General features: G+C 48.6%; 3 protein-coding genes across 3 annotated transcripts; 2 read left to right on the top strand and 1 right to left on the bottom strand.

The window, feature by feature from the left end:
- Positions 1-1,672: 1,672 nt before the first annotated feature.
- Positions 1,673-3,644, bottom strand: Pmar_PMAR003704 (hypothetical protein). The gene has a single exon (XM_002784399.1). It carries the CDS (start codon positions 3,623-3,625, stop codon positions 1,982-1,984), a length of 1,644 nt encoding a protein of 547 aa, XP_002784445.1. The 5' UTR covers positions 3,626-3,644; the 3' UTR covers positions 1,673-1,981.
- A 2,845-nt stretch (positions 3,645-6,489) lies between these two features.
- Positions 6,490-8,040, top strand: Pmar_PMAR003705 (conserved hypothetical protein; the record flags this gene model as incomplete). Its single annotated transcript, XM_002784400.1, has 9 exons — positions 6,490-6,539; positions 6,588-6,631; positions 6,673-6,735; positions 6,782-6,946; positions 6,991-7,132; positions 7,180-7,342; positions 7,597-7,694; positions 7,742-7,845; positions 7,903-8,040. The coding sequence occupies exons 1-9, from the start codon at positions 6,494-6,496 to the stop codon at positions 8,038-8,040; spliced, it is 963 nt and encodes a 320-aa protein (XP_002784446.1). The 5' UTR covers positions 6,490-6,493.
- A 1,027-nt stretch (positions 8,041-9,067) lies between these two features.
- Pmar_PMAR003706 (hypothetical protein) lies at positions 9,068-11,558 on the top strand (the record flags this gene model as incomplete). Its single annotated transcript, XM_002784401.1, has 15 exons — positions 9,068-9,180; positions 9,227-9,288; positions 9,346-9,425; positions 9,470-9,510; positions 9,553-9,661; positions 9,840-9,912; positions 9,961-10,057; positions 10,105-10,186; positions 10,233-10,304; positions 10,355-10,434; positions 10,638-10,702; positions 10,751-10,891; positions 10,936-11,099; positions 11,322-11,429; positions 11,478-11,558. The coding sequence occupies 15 exons, from the start codon at positions 9,068-9,070 to the stop codon at positions 11,556-11,558; spliced, it is 1,368 nt and encodes a 455-aa protein (XP_002784447.1).
- Positions 11,559-14,065: the final 2,507 nt, after the last annotated feature.

Here is a 14,065-nt window from a genome sequence, read left to right on the forward strand (position 1 = left end):
TTCTGAGCATCTGTGGCTTCTGCTACCTCTGGAGAGAACCTTTTGTAGAGAGCCGTCAAGAGCGTATCGTTCACCAATAGGCATTCCAGATCGGTCACCCTGTCGATGTTTATACCATGAAGTGTGTCGACAGCTCTACTAGTCCGTTCGGTGGTGAAATCGGCTCCGGCCGGTTCTTTCAAAGCACTTTCAAAGTCTTTGAAAGTTTCAAAGCTTGAAAGCCAATTCTGATAAGTCGATTTTAATCAGCTATTCGGAAGGCTAATGTGGGATTTCACATTCTCTCTCGTTCTCAGTTCATGTTTGTAGCCTGCAGCGTGCGAGCTTTGCCACAAATTCTGTAGACTACACGGAAATGATACTTATTTAGGCCCAACTAGCATATCCCATGGCCGAAATACACGTCCTTAGACCTCTCAACGGTGGCAGGCATTCACATTGAGGATAGGATCTACGCTCGAAGCCGCGTTCCTAAGCCCCTCACTAATAACACTGCCAACTAGGCACTCACACTGAGGATAGTGTCTGCGCTCGAAGGCGCGTTCTCAAGCCTCTCGCTGATAACACGTTCAACTTGGCACTCGCGCTGAGGATAGGATCTGCGCTCGAAGACGCGTTCCTAAACCTCCCACTAATAACACGGCCAACTAGGCAATCACACTGAGGACAGGATCTACGCTCGAAGACGCGTTCCTAAGTCCCTCACTAATAACACTGCCAACTAGGCACTCACACTGAGGATAGTGTCTGCGCTCGAAGGCGCGTTCTTAAGCCTCTCGCTGATAACACGTTCAACTTGGCACTCGCGCTAATGATAGGATCTGCGCTCGAAGACGCGTTCCTAAACCTCTCACTAATAACACGGCCAACTAGGCACTCCCACTGAGGACAGGATCTGCGCTCGAAGACGCGTTCCTAAGCCTCTCACTAATAACATGGTCAACTAGGCACTCGACCTGAGGATAGCCTATCCTGGATAGGTTCTGCGCTCGATGACGCGTTCCTAATACGGTATTAGTAATACCCCTCACCAGCAACACGGCCAACTAAGTACTCAAACTGAAGACAGGATCTGCGCTCTATGACGCGTTCGTAGGCTTCAGCATACTCCTTGTCTGGTCAATGTCCAAACCTTAAGAGGCTTCTCGAGCCGAGTATCTCGACCAACCACGGCCTTCAAACCTTGAAGTTCAAAGTCAACGAGCACGAGATGGAACGTGCTGGCGTTATATCCCGATGGATCGACTACAGAAAAATCCTAGGGAGGGAAAAAATCTGCCAATTACCAACGACTTTCACTCAGAATGCTTGGACTATTGAAGCACCTACGAGCGGCCGAGCTCGCTCACCCAGTCGAATCACTTACGCTGGAGTTGACCCCAGCGGCTGGGGCCCAGCCTCTAGCGAGACTTTCCGACGGAAAGTTTCCATGGAATAACTTACTGGAGCACACGGTTTGTTATAGCTGAGGTTAAGCGACTCATAAACGACCCATGCTGGAGGTGTTGCGAAGTACACCTTGTCGTCAAGTTCTGACATGAAGTACACCTTGTCGTCAAGTTCTGACATAGGTGATCAACCCGGGCTGAATGATGTGGTTACTAACCACTGGTTAGTGATGTGACAATTCCTTACTGGCCAAAACACAACAGAGCAATCTGAAAAGAGTCAGCTAACTTCTGGACTGCGACTCTCCTGAGCGCCACGCTTCAGATCCGCAGTGGATCATCCGCTTGCAGCATAGTGAATCAGATAGGACAACATAAATGGAATCAGAATTGGCTCATGATGAGCCAGTCGTCGACGAACGCGACCAATGTGACTCGAATATGTTACTTCACGATTACACGTGTGCTCGAAAGTTCTTCAACAAAATTTAAAACATGATAAAGGCATGACGTTTTTGTATGAGATAACCATGGGGCTTTCACATGGGACTGAAACTATGCCCCCGATATACCGTCGACACGGACTTGCCGATTTATCGCAATTTGACTGGACCAGCTTCCCAAATAGTCCAGCTCCATGGCCAGTCATGGCTGTACAAGAAGACATCGACCCATACGTGGAGGTTGAAATGAGATTTAAATTCCCAGATGTCCGATTTATGATCAACGGTGTTTCCGAAGATGTCCAGAGAAATACCCGCTCCAACAACCACCGCCGAGACATCAATGCCCAGCTCACCATATGCTTTGACATCACCATTGTCCGAAGCATTGACCGCAACTTGGCCAGAGAGTGTGGCTTTTAACGCAGGGACGAAAGCAACTCTGATTATGACCGCGACCGACATCGCTATTTTCCCCGCGTAAGTGCCATTCCCACCGCTGCCTGCACCCGTGAGACATACTTGAATGCGCAAGCCTGCGAAGCCAATATCAGCAGCCCAAACCAGGGCACATCCAGCGGCTTCGAAAGCAAAGAGTAGGACCTCCGTCTTAGGCTGCTTCAAATGGACTGTGACGTTAAGGTGTGCTCTATTTTCCGCAATGGCTAGATCGGTATAAGCCATATATAGATCGAGGGCCAGTAGCGTGTCGTTAGAGCTATAACCAACATAGAGGCAGTATTGACTGACCAACTTGGTCACACCATTCCTGCAAGCCGGTGGTAATTGGAACTCCTCCTCATCCTTCTCCTGTAGAGGAGAGTGATACTTGTACAGGAAGAACTTATGTGCAGCAGTGCCATTGGGGAGGCGAAAATAATCGATCGGTGCCACCGACTTATCTCCACGAATATGAGTCTTGTTCGACCTCCAGTCGTGGCTCTTCCCATCGTTGAAGAATAGACGAGCCTCTTCGCCAACCAAGCGGGTCTTGATGAACTCAGCGTCTAGTTGTGGCGCCTCCTCTCTTGCTGCTGCCTGATTGTGGCTCTTGACGATATCATATGCCGCGTGAATATCCTTCATGGCAACATCCAAAGTTAATGCATCGTCGAGCTCTTCCCAGTGAGTGACCTCAGACTCGAGATAGACCTTATCATTCTCGAAGGTGTTAATACCCAAGAGCTTCACGATCTGCTTCTGATCCTTGTCAAGATAGAGAACCCAAGCGTTAGTGATTACACCAGTCTGGGCGAGGGCAGTGAAGTTGAGACCGGATTTTGGATCAACACCTTCTACTCCACTTCTGACCCATTTGTGAAGCTTCTGTCCACCTTCGTCTACCAAACCTTTATGGACCCAACCATCACCCTCGAGTGTAAGATTGGCATTGAGCCTGCGACCATCGGGCGTATCATTCTTTTGCCTGGTTCCCTGCTCCAGGAGGAATGACTGTCTGTTGAAGAGTTGGGAGGTGCTGAAGTGCGTGTCGTTCTGGCTCATGAGGATATACAGATACGGGTGACTTGGCGCTGCTTGAACTACCGCTTGACCGTCCTTGACGACGAAGATGTCTCGATGAACCGTGAACGACTTGTTATCATCCATACCAGGTAGGACCAGCCCTTCAGTCTCCATAGCCTTGGAGATGTGGCATGCCACTGGGTTCCCTTGGATGTCCCTCAAGTCAAGGTTGCAGAAATGTGTCGTCTTCATCTGCATGCGAGTGTTGCCCATCTTGAAGACACATACCCCACCACGTATCAATAGGACAACGAGGAGGAAGTTCAGCATCGGAATGATAAACGGAGCTACTAACTTTTCAGTGAAGAGCTGCTGTTCGCCTCAAAGCAGTTACGCTTTTTTTCAACTCGATGCTCATACCTAACGCGGACGAGAAACCTTCGGCTATTACTCAATCTACTATTACAATCCAGTGAAAGCACCAACTCAATGGACAAATCCAGTGTAGCTTACCGCGGTGTGCGAAGATGCACTCGTGAAACGCGTGAGTCGACTCATCACGTAGTGTCTCATTCGTGAAGTGCGATGTAGTCACACCACTCGCTCCACTGTCCTATCTTACTACACTATTTTCTGCTGTCTTAGTACGTACTTCCTTTCCAACCATGCCTGGAGTTATGTCTCACTACTTGAGAAGTTGTACTCCATTGTTGAGAAGTTGTAGCTTGTGAGAGGGCCTCCTGGGTAAAGGATTTATTAACTATATTTATATCCTCTCTTGTGATTCACGGAGAGACTCTCCGGGAGAGTTGGACTTGAGGAGAGGGAGCAAATTGTATGCATCTCCCTAGCATACAATTCGTGCCACCTAGGTTTCTGAGCCCGGCATAAATTGTATCAAGGTGGAATTTCCGTTTGGCAGACCTCACTTCGCCGCACATAGTGTCTTCGGATGATGCTCCCGCCACATATCACCACAGCAGCTCTCTTCGGTTTCACTCTACGGTCGCGCATGGAGGTACGGTACGTCCGGTACAATTACGAAGATTTGGGCAATCGCCTACAACGGTGACCCTCAATGTCTCGACTCCTTCATTTCTCTATAGTTGGTCTACTCGTGTACTGTGCGTCGGTGATCTAACCTAGACCCTGTAGGCCGCACAAGCTGGTTATGCGGAAAATTTCGCGCGCCACAGAATATTAATGATGACCACATTAATGGGCCTGTTTCATAGGAGCAAATTGCGCCTTACACTTAAAAAACGCTCCTTAAGTTACTAGTGAGTTGAGTTAAGGAGCCTTCAAGCTGCTTCTTAACGTTGTGAAATGAGTTCTTAAGTATACCTCAAGTAACTCCTTAAGTAGCTCCTAAATTTAAGGCGCCTTAAATTAAGTATCCTTGTGAAACAGGCCCAATGTTGAGGTGAGCCATGACAATGTTCTAGCTGGCCACCGGACAAAAACCGGCTGTGCGGTCCTAACGTGTGCAGTTTTCAATCCCACCGTATGCAACCCCATAGCAAGGACGGCCCTTGCTATGGGGTTGCATACGTTGGATCCTTGAAGGACCTGCCAGAGTCTCTAGTAGAGACCCTCTACGCGTTGTGAAGCAAGTTCAGAACGGATGACCTCGATATCGGAATCCTTTGAGCAAGGCGTCCGACGCCGAATCAGGGAAGTCCAAAGAAGCAAGTATGCTTCCGCACTAGGAAATCTGAAGGGTGCACTCGCATGTTTCCCGGTTCACAAGGCTACGCTGACATCCCAGAGCAGCAAGGCCGAGTAGTTCTGGATGGTTGTTCTTCGCCAACAAAATCAATGAATCACCTGTATCATACAGAGTGTATGTTATCGGAATTTTTCCCCGGGCATGTGGATACTGCGTGCAAAACAATAAAACAGCACAATTTCACTTTGTGAAGTTAAGTCGCAGATCTGTGTAACTCCAATAGTATGATCATGAATTGTTTCGTCATCTACAGGGCCGGAGATGCGTGGATGACGTACATACTAATTGCTCTATGCGATAGTGAATCTACTTTTGAGTTTCAATTTGGATGGTGCCTTTCAGCAGGATTTGCTGAGCAGGTGGAGCATGCTGCTGCAATGCCAAAGACTTTGCCAGGGGGTTTGATACCTTGCACCCAGCGTTTTTATATTCTTTGCCCTTCCGGATAGTTTTGGCATGCCCCAGCGGCACGCGCTGCGCTCTCGACTCGAGTTGAAACGTTCAAAAATTCCAAATTTTAAAAGTTTGTTATCCACAGTAGGGGCCGAATTAGACTAGTGCCACTTCTAAGACGCGAGCAACGTAACCTATAGCAATCCCGACCCAGATATAGTTGGTATTTTCTGGCCTACTGGCCTCTCTATAACCCTCATAGGCCTGGTCAGCCTTCATATACTTCTTTTGACCTTATCAACTCTGATAAGTCCGTCGTGGCCTTACAGAGTCGCCCGGCCGAACAGCGGCCCAGAGCGAGAGAGAGAGAGGGCATCCAGATGATGCTGGTTCGACGAGTATGTTGTTTTTTTCGAGGTGTTTGGAGAAAAAAAGCTCCAGTGGTCGTGCTGTCGTCGTCCCTCTCACTGCTGGAGCAATATCAACAAATGCTGGCTGAGATGGCGCTGATGTGGTAATTAGTATAATTTCCGGTCTTACTTCAAATTCACACAATAGACTCGCGTGAGGGTTGGTACTCCCCCAGCTACGGTACTGGGTACACCATACTGACTCGGTATTGTGAAGTATTTGCGATGGAGCTTTCGTCTCATATCACTGGTTTGACCGATGAGCCCCCCCGGCCGTAGTCACTCACAGCTCAGTCAACCCAACGAACGTCACTTGGTGTCCGAGAGATCGCCTGCCGTGTAAATTGGTCCCCAGCCGGCCTTTCGAGGACCAGGCTTAGGAGCCGTAGTTCAAGATGATACGGGTTAGTCTATCAAAAAGCAACTCCAGTGCCAACCAATTTGATTCCTGTAATGCGTAGGGTACTCTGAAGAACTTCGTGATGATCTAACTAGGAGGTTTTTGAGAGTAGCATTACTCCCTTGCCTCAGCTACTGTCATCCTGGAGTAATCAAGTGAATGAAGCGTGTCGCTGCTGGGCAGTTGAACTGTGTTGTCCATAGTGAACTCATGTTGAGTTCAGAGTGGAGGCAGCGAGGAACGTGTCGTAGCATATTTGTCTGTGAATGGATAACGTGGAAATACGGCCACGGCGAAGCGCCAGGCTGGCAGGTGCGTTACGACATCGTAGGTGGTATACTCTTGACCGCTGTTCCTCAGGCGACAACCTTGAGGAGAGCTCTGTGATATCGGGCAAAGTAGAGGTACTAGAAAACTCCGCTGTAAGTCGAAAATTAATGCTCAGACCGCGGATCGATCTTGTGGCGAAGAAGAGGATAAGTCGTTCGGCTCCTATATGACGTCATTGGTAGTGCACCCGCTCTATGGCTGTGGAGTCGATCAGTATTGTACAGGTCCTTCTACTCACGCTCCTCGCTACATCGCTGTGCATGATGTGGCTCCTCTATCAGGGGTTTCCTCCTTTGAGCAAACTGTATAGGAATCAGCTTCACACAACGTTCGGTGATAAGAGTTTTACTCAGCTTCTGACTAACACAACGGGTCAGGATATGTTAGTGGTAGTAATAGGCCAGGTAGTGCGCCTCTTAAATAACATGGGAAGGTACAAGAAACTCTCGAGTTCTACATCGAAGGTCACTACACGGAAGTGCTGCTACTATTTTGTGCGTCATATACCTTCCTGCAGACCTTCGCCATTCCAGGGCCTATATTCTTATCCCTACTAGCGGGAGCTTTATTCGGGAGTAGCGCTTCCTCACTCTACTCTTCGCTGCTATTTTTCCATGTTCAGGGATGAAGGGATTCTTTCTGGTGTCGACCTGTGCTACGGCCGGCGCTACTCTCTGCTATACACTCTTCCGTGTGGTGGGCCGTCCAGTTGTGATGCATTTCTTCCGCCCGGCAATGACCAGGTTCAAGAGGCAGTTGGACAAGCGACGTGACAGCTTGTTCTGGTAGTCTTTGCTGTGCTCTATATCAGTGCTGGAATATATGTTCGCTCTCCTCAACTGAGCTTAGGGATTTCCTCACTAATGATAGGAGTTCATATACGAAGTGTACAGAAACCAACAAGAATTCTCCGAAAATATGAATCTCAGAATGTTCATATTGTCGACCACACATATAGTTGACCATGTGCATATTTCTTCGCACCGCTCTTTGCGGTGATAATCGCTGAGTGATTCTGGTCAGTTTTCTGTGAACTCAGGTACATGTTGTTTTTACGTATTACGCCAATAGTGCCTAATTGGTTCATAAATATCTCTACAGGGAACCTCGGACTGAACTCCAGGACGTTCTTCTTTGGTATTACGGTTCTGATACCGCACCTCCTACGCTTCCTCCCCGTACAGGTACGTTGCTTGGTCTTATTCCGAATAATATTATATTGGTCAACATGGGCAGCGAACTCGCTGAAATCCAGCACGTGGGAAGCTTCAACGCTAAGAACTTCCTAGTAGTGTATCCATAGCGCACCTCTCCCTATTCTGTGCGCTGTTTTTGTATTTTGTAGGTCCTCTTGGGTCTAGGATGTTTGGCACTAATCCCGACGTTGTTGAAGCGTCAGCTCTCCACTGACGAGAATGACGACCATCTGCTGGTGCCTGTGGCGGCTGATCACGAGGATGCTACCAAGAAACGGAAAAATTGAAAGGCGAATTTCCAGATGCATACAGTTTTTGCACTTGTTGGGTTTTGGGTTGTATAGTGGTCGAACGCTTGCTTGAGTCGTTTAATCTCTTATATAGCCTTCTCAAGACGGCATAGTTCGGGTCCCAGGCGGAGGTGGAACCCAGCACATCCTCGAATGCTACCATTCACATGTCCGAGACAAGTGTGGGTCATATGAAGGTGCTCATTGTTGAACGAGAGGAGGTAATGGGGAAGTGGTTAGAATATTGACCGATGGTATATCGAGATGCGGTATCACGTACAGAAAATCCGTTGTACTCACAGCTAGGCTCAATGTTGCCTATGAAGCCTTAAAGCCTGTGTGATACAAGAAGCGTAGCCTCATATCTAGTTTCCTTCGAGGCTACAATGAATAAGGGTGTTACATCACAGTTTGTTACTGTCAACTGGGGAGGTATTGTGACGCAGAGTAGCGATGGAGGATGCTAAGAAAACCGACACTCTGCTCATGGTCCTCTTTGGACCGCCCTCCATTAGTGAGCGAGGCCTTGTGCCTGCCGCGCCCGAGGGTGCCGTAAACCTTCAGTGGGCAACAGTCAAATGATGCAGTGATGTATACTGCGTATACTATCATCAGCTCTTCGAGATGCTCCTGACATGATACCTATCTTAGTAGCAGTCGATTAGACTTCAGCTAGAGTACTATTAGCGAGACCTTCGGTACGGCATCATGGGCTCCAGTCAACTCCGACTCCCTCTGTGCCTGTTACCTCCGACTAAGTTTACCGTCGTGCTCTGTATGCCCCCGGGGTCCTTGGTCTCGGCAGGTCAGCGTGATCGGTACATCTTTGAGCGGAACATATCATTTACGTGTTTACCATGTTAGGACTCTCTTGCAGTTGAATCCTCGCTGGCATTGTGAAGCATCATCGCATCGTTTCCTCGCATGATCTTGACCGTTGCTAACACTTAGCAGTGTAGCTGTCCATTGGGTTCCCATGGAATTAAGCCTGAACAGTTGAACGGTTTTAATGTTTTATTAAGTTATGGATTTCACTTCGACTCACACGTTGCAGCTACTCTTCGACACCCGAGGTGGTCTCAAAGGATCTCGTCTGGGTCATGGCAATGACGACCCCACAATAGATCGGACGTCTAAGTGAGTTGACTAAGTAGCATGCCCGGCTAGGTCCCTCTCACTATAGGTACTCGGCGGTAGACGACTTGATGGATGATGCTGAGATGTATACATACGAAGAGCTCATGTGTACGTCCTTAGAATTCCATCCAGCGCGATGAGTGGTCGTGATTTTTATTGCTTTAGTGTTATCGCCTCGTCAAGCACAGAAATACTATGATGAAACGGATATGGTAGTAGACCGTATGGGAAGGCTCAGATCACAAGTGAGGCTTCTCATGCTTCTGGACGACAGTTGTGCTAAATTCAGGCACCGGCCGGTCTCTCTAAAGAACTGGACTCTCCTGGAATGTATGCTCCCTAATTCGCCCTCCTCTTTTATGGCAAATGTAGGCCTCGAACGAGGACAATGGCTACCCTAGCAATGCAGAAGGGGAATAGGGAGTATGTTGGTCCGCAGATGGAGCTCATTCAAGCCGAGTCTAAGAATGACCAACCACAGGTCAGCTCAGTGTTGGAATTTATATTAGTTTTCCTAAGCATTCGGATAGGAGTGCGAAGAAACCAACAAGAATTGCTTAGAATTTTTATATGGTCACCGGCACATGTAGTCGACTATGCGCATATCTTCCCACAGTGGTTAGGTTCGATCCTTTCTATGCGGTCTTATATTCCTACAGGTGGTCCCCTTCAAGCCCCGAGTCGCACCCGGTGAGACCTCAACGCTATTCCCGAGACGACCGCTCTTCCGTCGTAAGCTTGCTCTGGCTCCCCGTGTGTATATACGTTGAGTGCTGTTAGCTCGCTTACCAGAACCAGCGGAAAGCAGCGACGAAGAGGTCTACGATTTTCAGGAGGTTGACCACTACGCTGCGAGAAAGGCGCGCCACATGAGAGAGTGAAGCATCATCAAAGCTAGAATCGCTTGACCGGTTCATTTTCCAGAATCGAACGTCTCGGTGTGGCAGGAATGGACGCCGGAGTGATCGGCTTTGGGGGCGACGTTTCTCCCACCGCGAGCGCCCTGGTATGCTCCTGCTTGTTTTCTTGGACTCGCATAGTTCCCCTTCCAGACGGGTGGAGCCCGAGACGTTGTCGAGATAGATGTATATGTACCACCGTTTGATTCTAAGCGGGTTTGCAAGGTAAGCTTCCGGTGAAACTCGTCAAAGGATTTACAAGACACGAGCATCAGGTGCGCGTCCCTCTTGATATGAAAGTCGAAGAACTAGAGACGCTCATCCTCAATGAACATACTGACGAGTTTGGACTGAGGTATAGACCAGTAGCGACGAAGCTGTTGGGTATCTGAAAATCGTGTACCAATTATTGCCACCATCCTTCATAAAGCCGACGACGCCACATATTATGCTGTATACTAGTCTATCTCTGCTGCGAAAAACCTCGCCGTTTGACTAGAATCGCCTAGTTTTAGAAAATACTCCGAGTGATGTTACCAGTAGATCCTACCTGCTCAGACCTCTTGAACACTCCTATCACCTCCGTTGGATAGATGACGATGAGGCTGGCTCTGTTTCCAGCAGTACTGCCTACCACTGTAACGTTTTCTGATGCCTATTGTCTCCTTCAGATCATCGTGCTGTTGTCGAACCGGATATGGACTTACCAGCGCTGGACAGCTATCGGGCAGTAGGAGCTCTCAATACTAGAGAGCTCTGCTTCTGTTACTCTGACTGGGGCGAAGATAGTGACGATAGTGATGGTTTTGAAGGTGAACAGGATTTGCCAGATGCGTATTGGAGTGAATTTCGTCAGGGAGTGAGAGCAGCGCGTCAATGTCTCGTGGTGAGGGCGAAACCCAATCTGTTGAGAGCTCAGCAATGCAGCGATCGATCGCGCGAAGTTCTGCTGCTCGGGCTAGCGTCAGTGGTGTATCGTCACAAGCACCAACCGGCCGTCCTCATGCTACACAACAGCGCGTAAGCATATAGCTAGCAGGCTTATGTCGAGCTCGCCTCTGATCCCATAGACCCTCACGATACGGGTAATTGACGATCCGTCGGCTGAACTGCAACCACCGGAGCTCATGGACTTGGATTCAGGGGATAGTTCACGGCAAATCACAAAGACGAATTTACTTGTTGACGATCAAGTGAATAGAGTTGACGCAGAGGCTTCCCAGCTCGACGCTGTCTTGTTAGATGCCGCTCACAGATGTCATTGGTTTACTTGCGAGAAAGCAACAGGTTGATCCGGACGAACTGGAGCGCTACTACACCTTACTGGTGTGTAAGGAAGATGCCAGTCAGGTGAAAGCTGTTGCCATTGGCTCAAGAGTAAAGTTGATCTCTTCTTAGGGATACTATGAGCCCGTCACGGATACTCCGGTCAGTCGTCTCCAGAGCGACGATCTGTTGCTTAGACGCAAAGTTGGTTGAATCAGCTCGTGGTTGTGTTATTCTCATTGCTCTGAATGACCGTAGTATCTCTCGTAGCTTGTACTTGGTTAATGTCCGTCCCGTTGCTCCCCTCGCCCACACAAGGTGAACCGAGTTTTTTTCACATGCATGGATGTGCCGTCTTATTCAAGCTCTTATTGCCAATAGGTCATTGGAGGTGCCACTAGCCGCCGCTGTTATCATCCAGCGCTTCTATTTCCACAAGGGTTTTGTCGTTCCCAACGACAGGATCGTGTCGTATGCTGTGATCTTTCTCGGTTGCAAGTACGAATAGAGCCGTATAGCTATGTGAAAGGCGGTTGAAACCTTCCAGCTCTTACACTTGCGTGAGGTGGAGCCTACAATGGATGACGCCAGTGGGAATTAGTCGAAGCCATCGATTTAGCCAGTGATGTATACAACAATGCTAAGACGGGAGTGATAATGGCAAGAAGCTATATCAACCCCCAAGAGCTCGGTTTTAATACTGGGCAGCTGTTGTTTCCTTTTGCGCACGTTATGCTGGTGGTTCAAAGTGTTTTTGGAGCGTGCGGCCATGGTATTGCCAAGAGTGTACCTCGCCGTGTGTGCCCAATACTCGCTGCTATCCATTATCTGTTTCTATTCACTAGGAACACTTGCTGCCGGGACTATGTTTATGTTCGATGCTGAACGTCCTGACGAGGGTGGGTTGGAAGAGAGTGCTTGGTGGAGGAGGTCCCTGGAATATCTCGAAGGCAACTCGGTAGAATATTATGATTATGAAGATCCATGAGCTCATGCACTCTTCCTTGTAGCCCCCGGAAGAGGAGAAACAGCTTACCATTTCTCGCCCTTCGGTCAGCTCTACTGCGGCTTCTCCGGTAACGTTGGACAATGAGTAATCGACTGAAGTTCTGTATACGGGGCCTGAGGCTAAGGATAAGTTCAACTTATCAAGTTGAAACGACTGGTGGTTTTTGAAACGACCGAGGATCAGCGTCCAGTGAGAGGACACTCCGTCCCGACGAAGCGTCTGTCAAGAGATCTTTCTGGCTGTGACCGATCACGACAGAGATGAAGGAAGCGATCAAGGACCGATCCGGACAGCGAACTCGTCCGAGCAGGGATCGTCGGAGACGTCTAAGACTTTAAGTGAAGGTTATCAAACACGGGAGCTCTCGGGTTTGTCTCCATCACCATCACCGCCATGAACATAGGATGGACGTTGATGACTCTGCTATCGTTTTCACTGTAACATGAACTGCGTCGTCCACAGTGTTTAGTTATCACAAGGGAGAGTGCCGTTGGGATGGTTTCAACGTTTGATAGAGGACTGAATTTCAACAGTTTCAAACTCGACGGATGAGAGCACAAATCGAATGAACACAACCGTTAATCCTCGCGAAAATGGTTATTTCGAGGAGCCCAAATTCGCAAAGCGTAAGGGCATTTTCGGCTAGTCACTCATTAGTAACGAGAACTCTGCCTGGTACATATCGCGTATAGACATGGTGGTAACTGAGTATGCGTCATCCCCCTCGCACGGGGGTTGATATGAGCCTCGATCGTCTGCATTGCTTTTGACGCTACCCCACCCCTGTACGTATCCAGATCTATCCATATCAACATTCTGTACATGCACATCGTCCTGAAGATATTGCTAAACCTGAGACCCCGAGACCAGAGTTCTCAACCCGAATACGATCACGGTCGAGTAGGACGTCAAAATTTGACCCTACTTTGGTAGGTGGTTTAGCATGCATGTTCGTGTCAGCTCTTCCTCGTTTTATGGGATTCGAAATTAGCCACTTGCCATCAGTTCATAGCACCTTGATCCAAACCAATCGAAATAAGGGGCCACTCCTTAGTCATCTTGCTGTCTTCTTCACTTTCTCTAGGGTGGGGTGACGACCTGAGTCCCCGACGCCTCTTCGATCACACCATGAAGTGAAGCGGTGAGAATACTTCAGGCGTGCTAACGGTGATCTTTACTGCCGCTTCCATGGTCAGTTTCTGGTAAAGATGTATCGCTCAGAGATCAATGATAGCGTGGCAATTAATTGGCAGTAGGCCCCACTGGGGTATTGAATGATCGTCTGTGCATCAAGTCCGGTGGCAAAATCACGGAGATTCTATCCTTTGGTTACGCCACTTCCTGCTGCAATCCCGCAAATGGATGCTCTGAGTTCCCAAGTTGGAAATTCCAACTACAAATAATGGCGGATCGGCATTGCCGGTTCCTTTCCTAGAACAGATGACATATCTCATTTTCAGTCGATAATGGAGAGTTCAACGATGCCACGATATTTCTGAAATATTTGAGTGTCGTTGTTGGTGAGGAACTTAACTGAAGATCTACTGATTCATTGTCATCAATCGCGGCCCTCGCAGCTAATGACTTCAAGTCACAAGATCAACTGAGTGAGGCCGATGGCTGCTGGACGTATCCATTCCAGAAGTGTAACGATGTACCAACTGAAGGAACTAAATACCCAGAATGCAAGGAGGTGACCCAATTACGGGAG

Source organism: Perkinsus marinus, assembly GCF_000006405.1.
Source record: "Perkinsus marinus ATCC 50983 genomic scaffold scf_1104296935302, whole genome shotgun sequence".
NCBI classification, from domain to species: Eukaryota; Perkinsozoa; order Perkinsida; family Perkinsidae; genus Perkinsus; species Perkinsus marinus.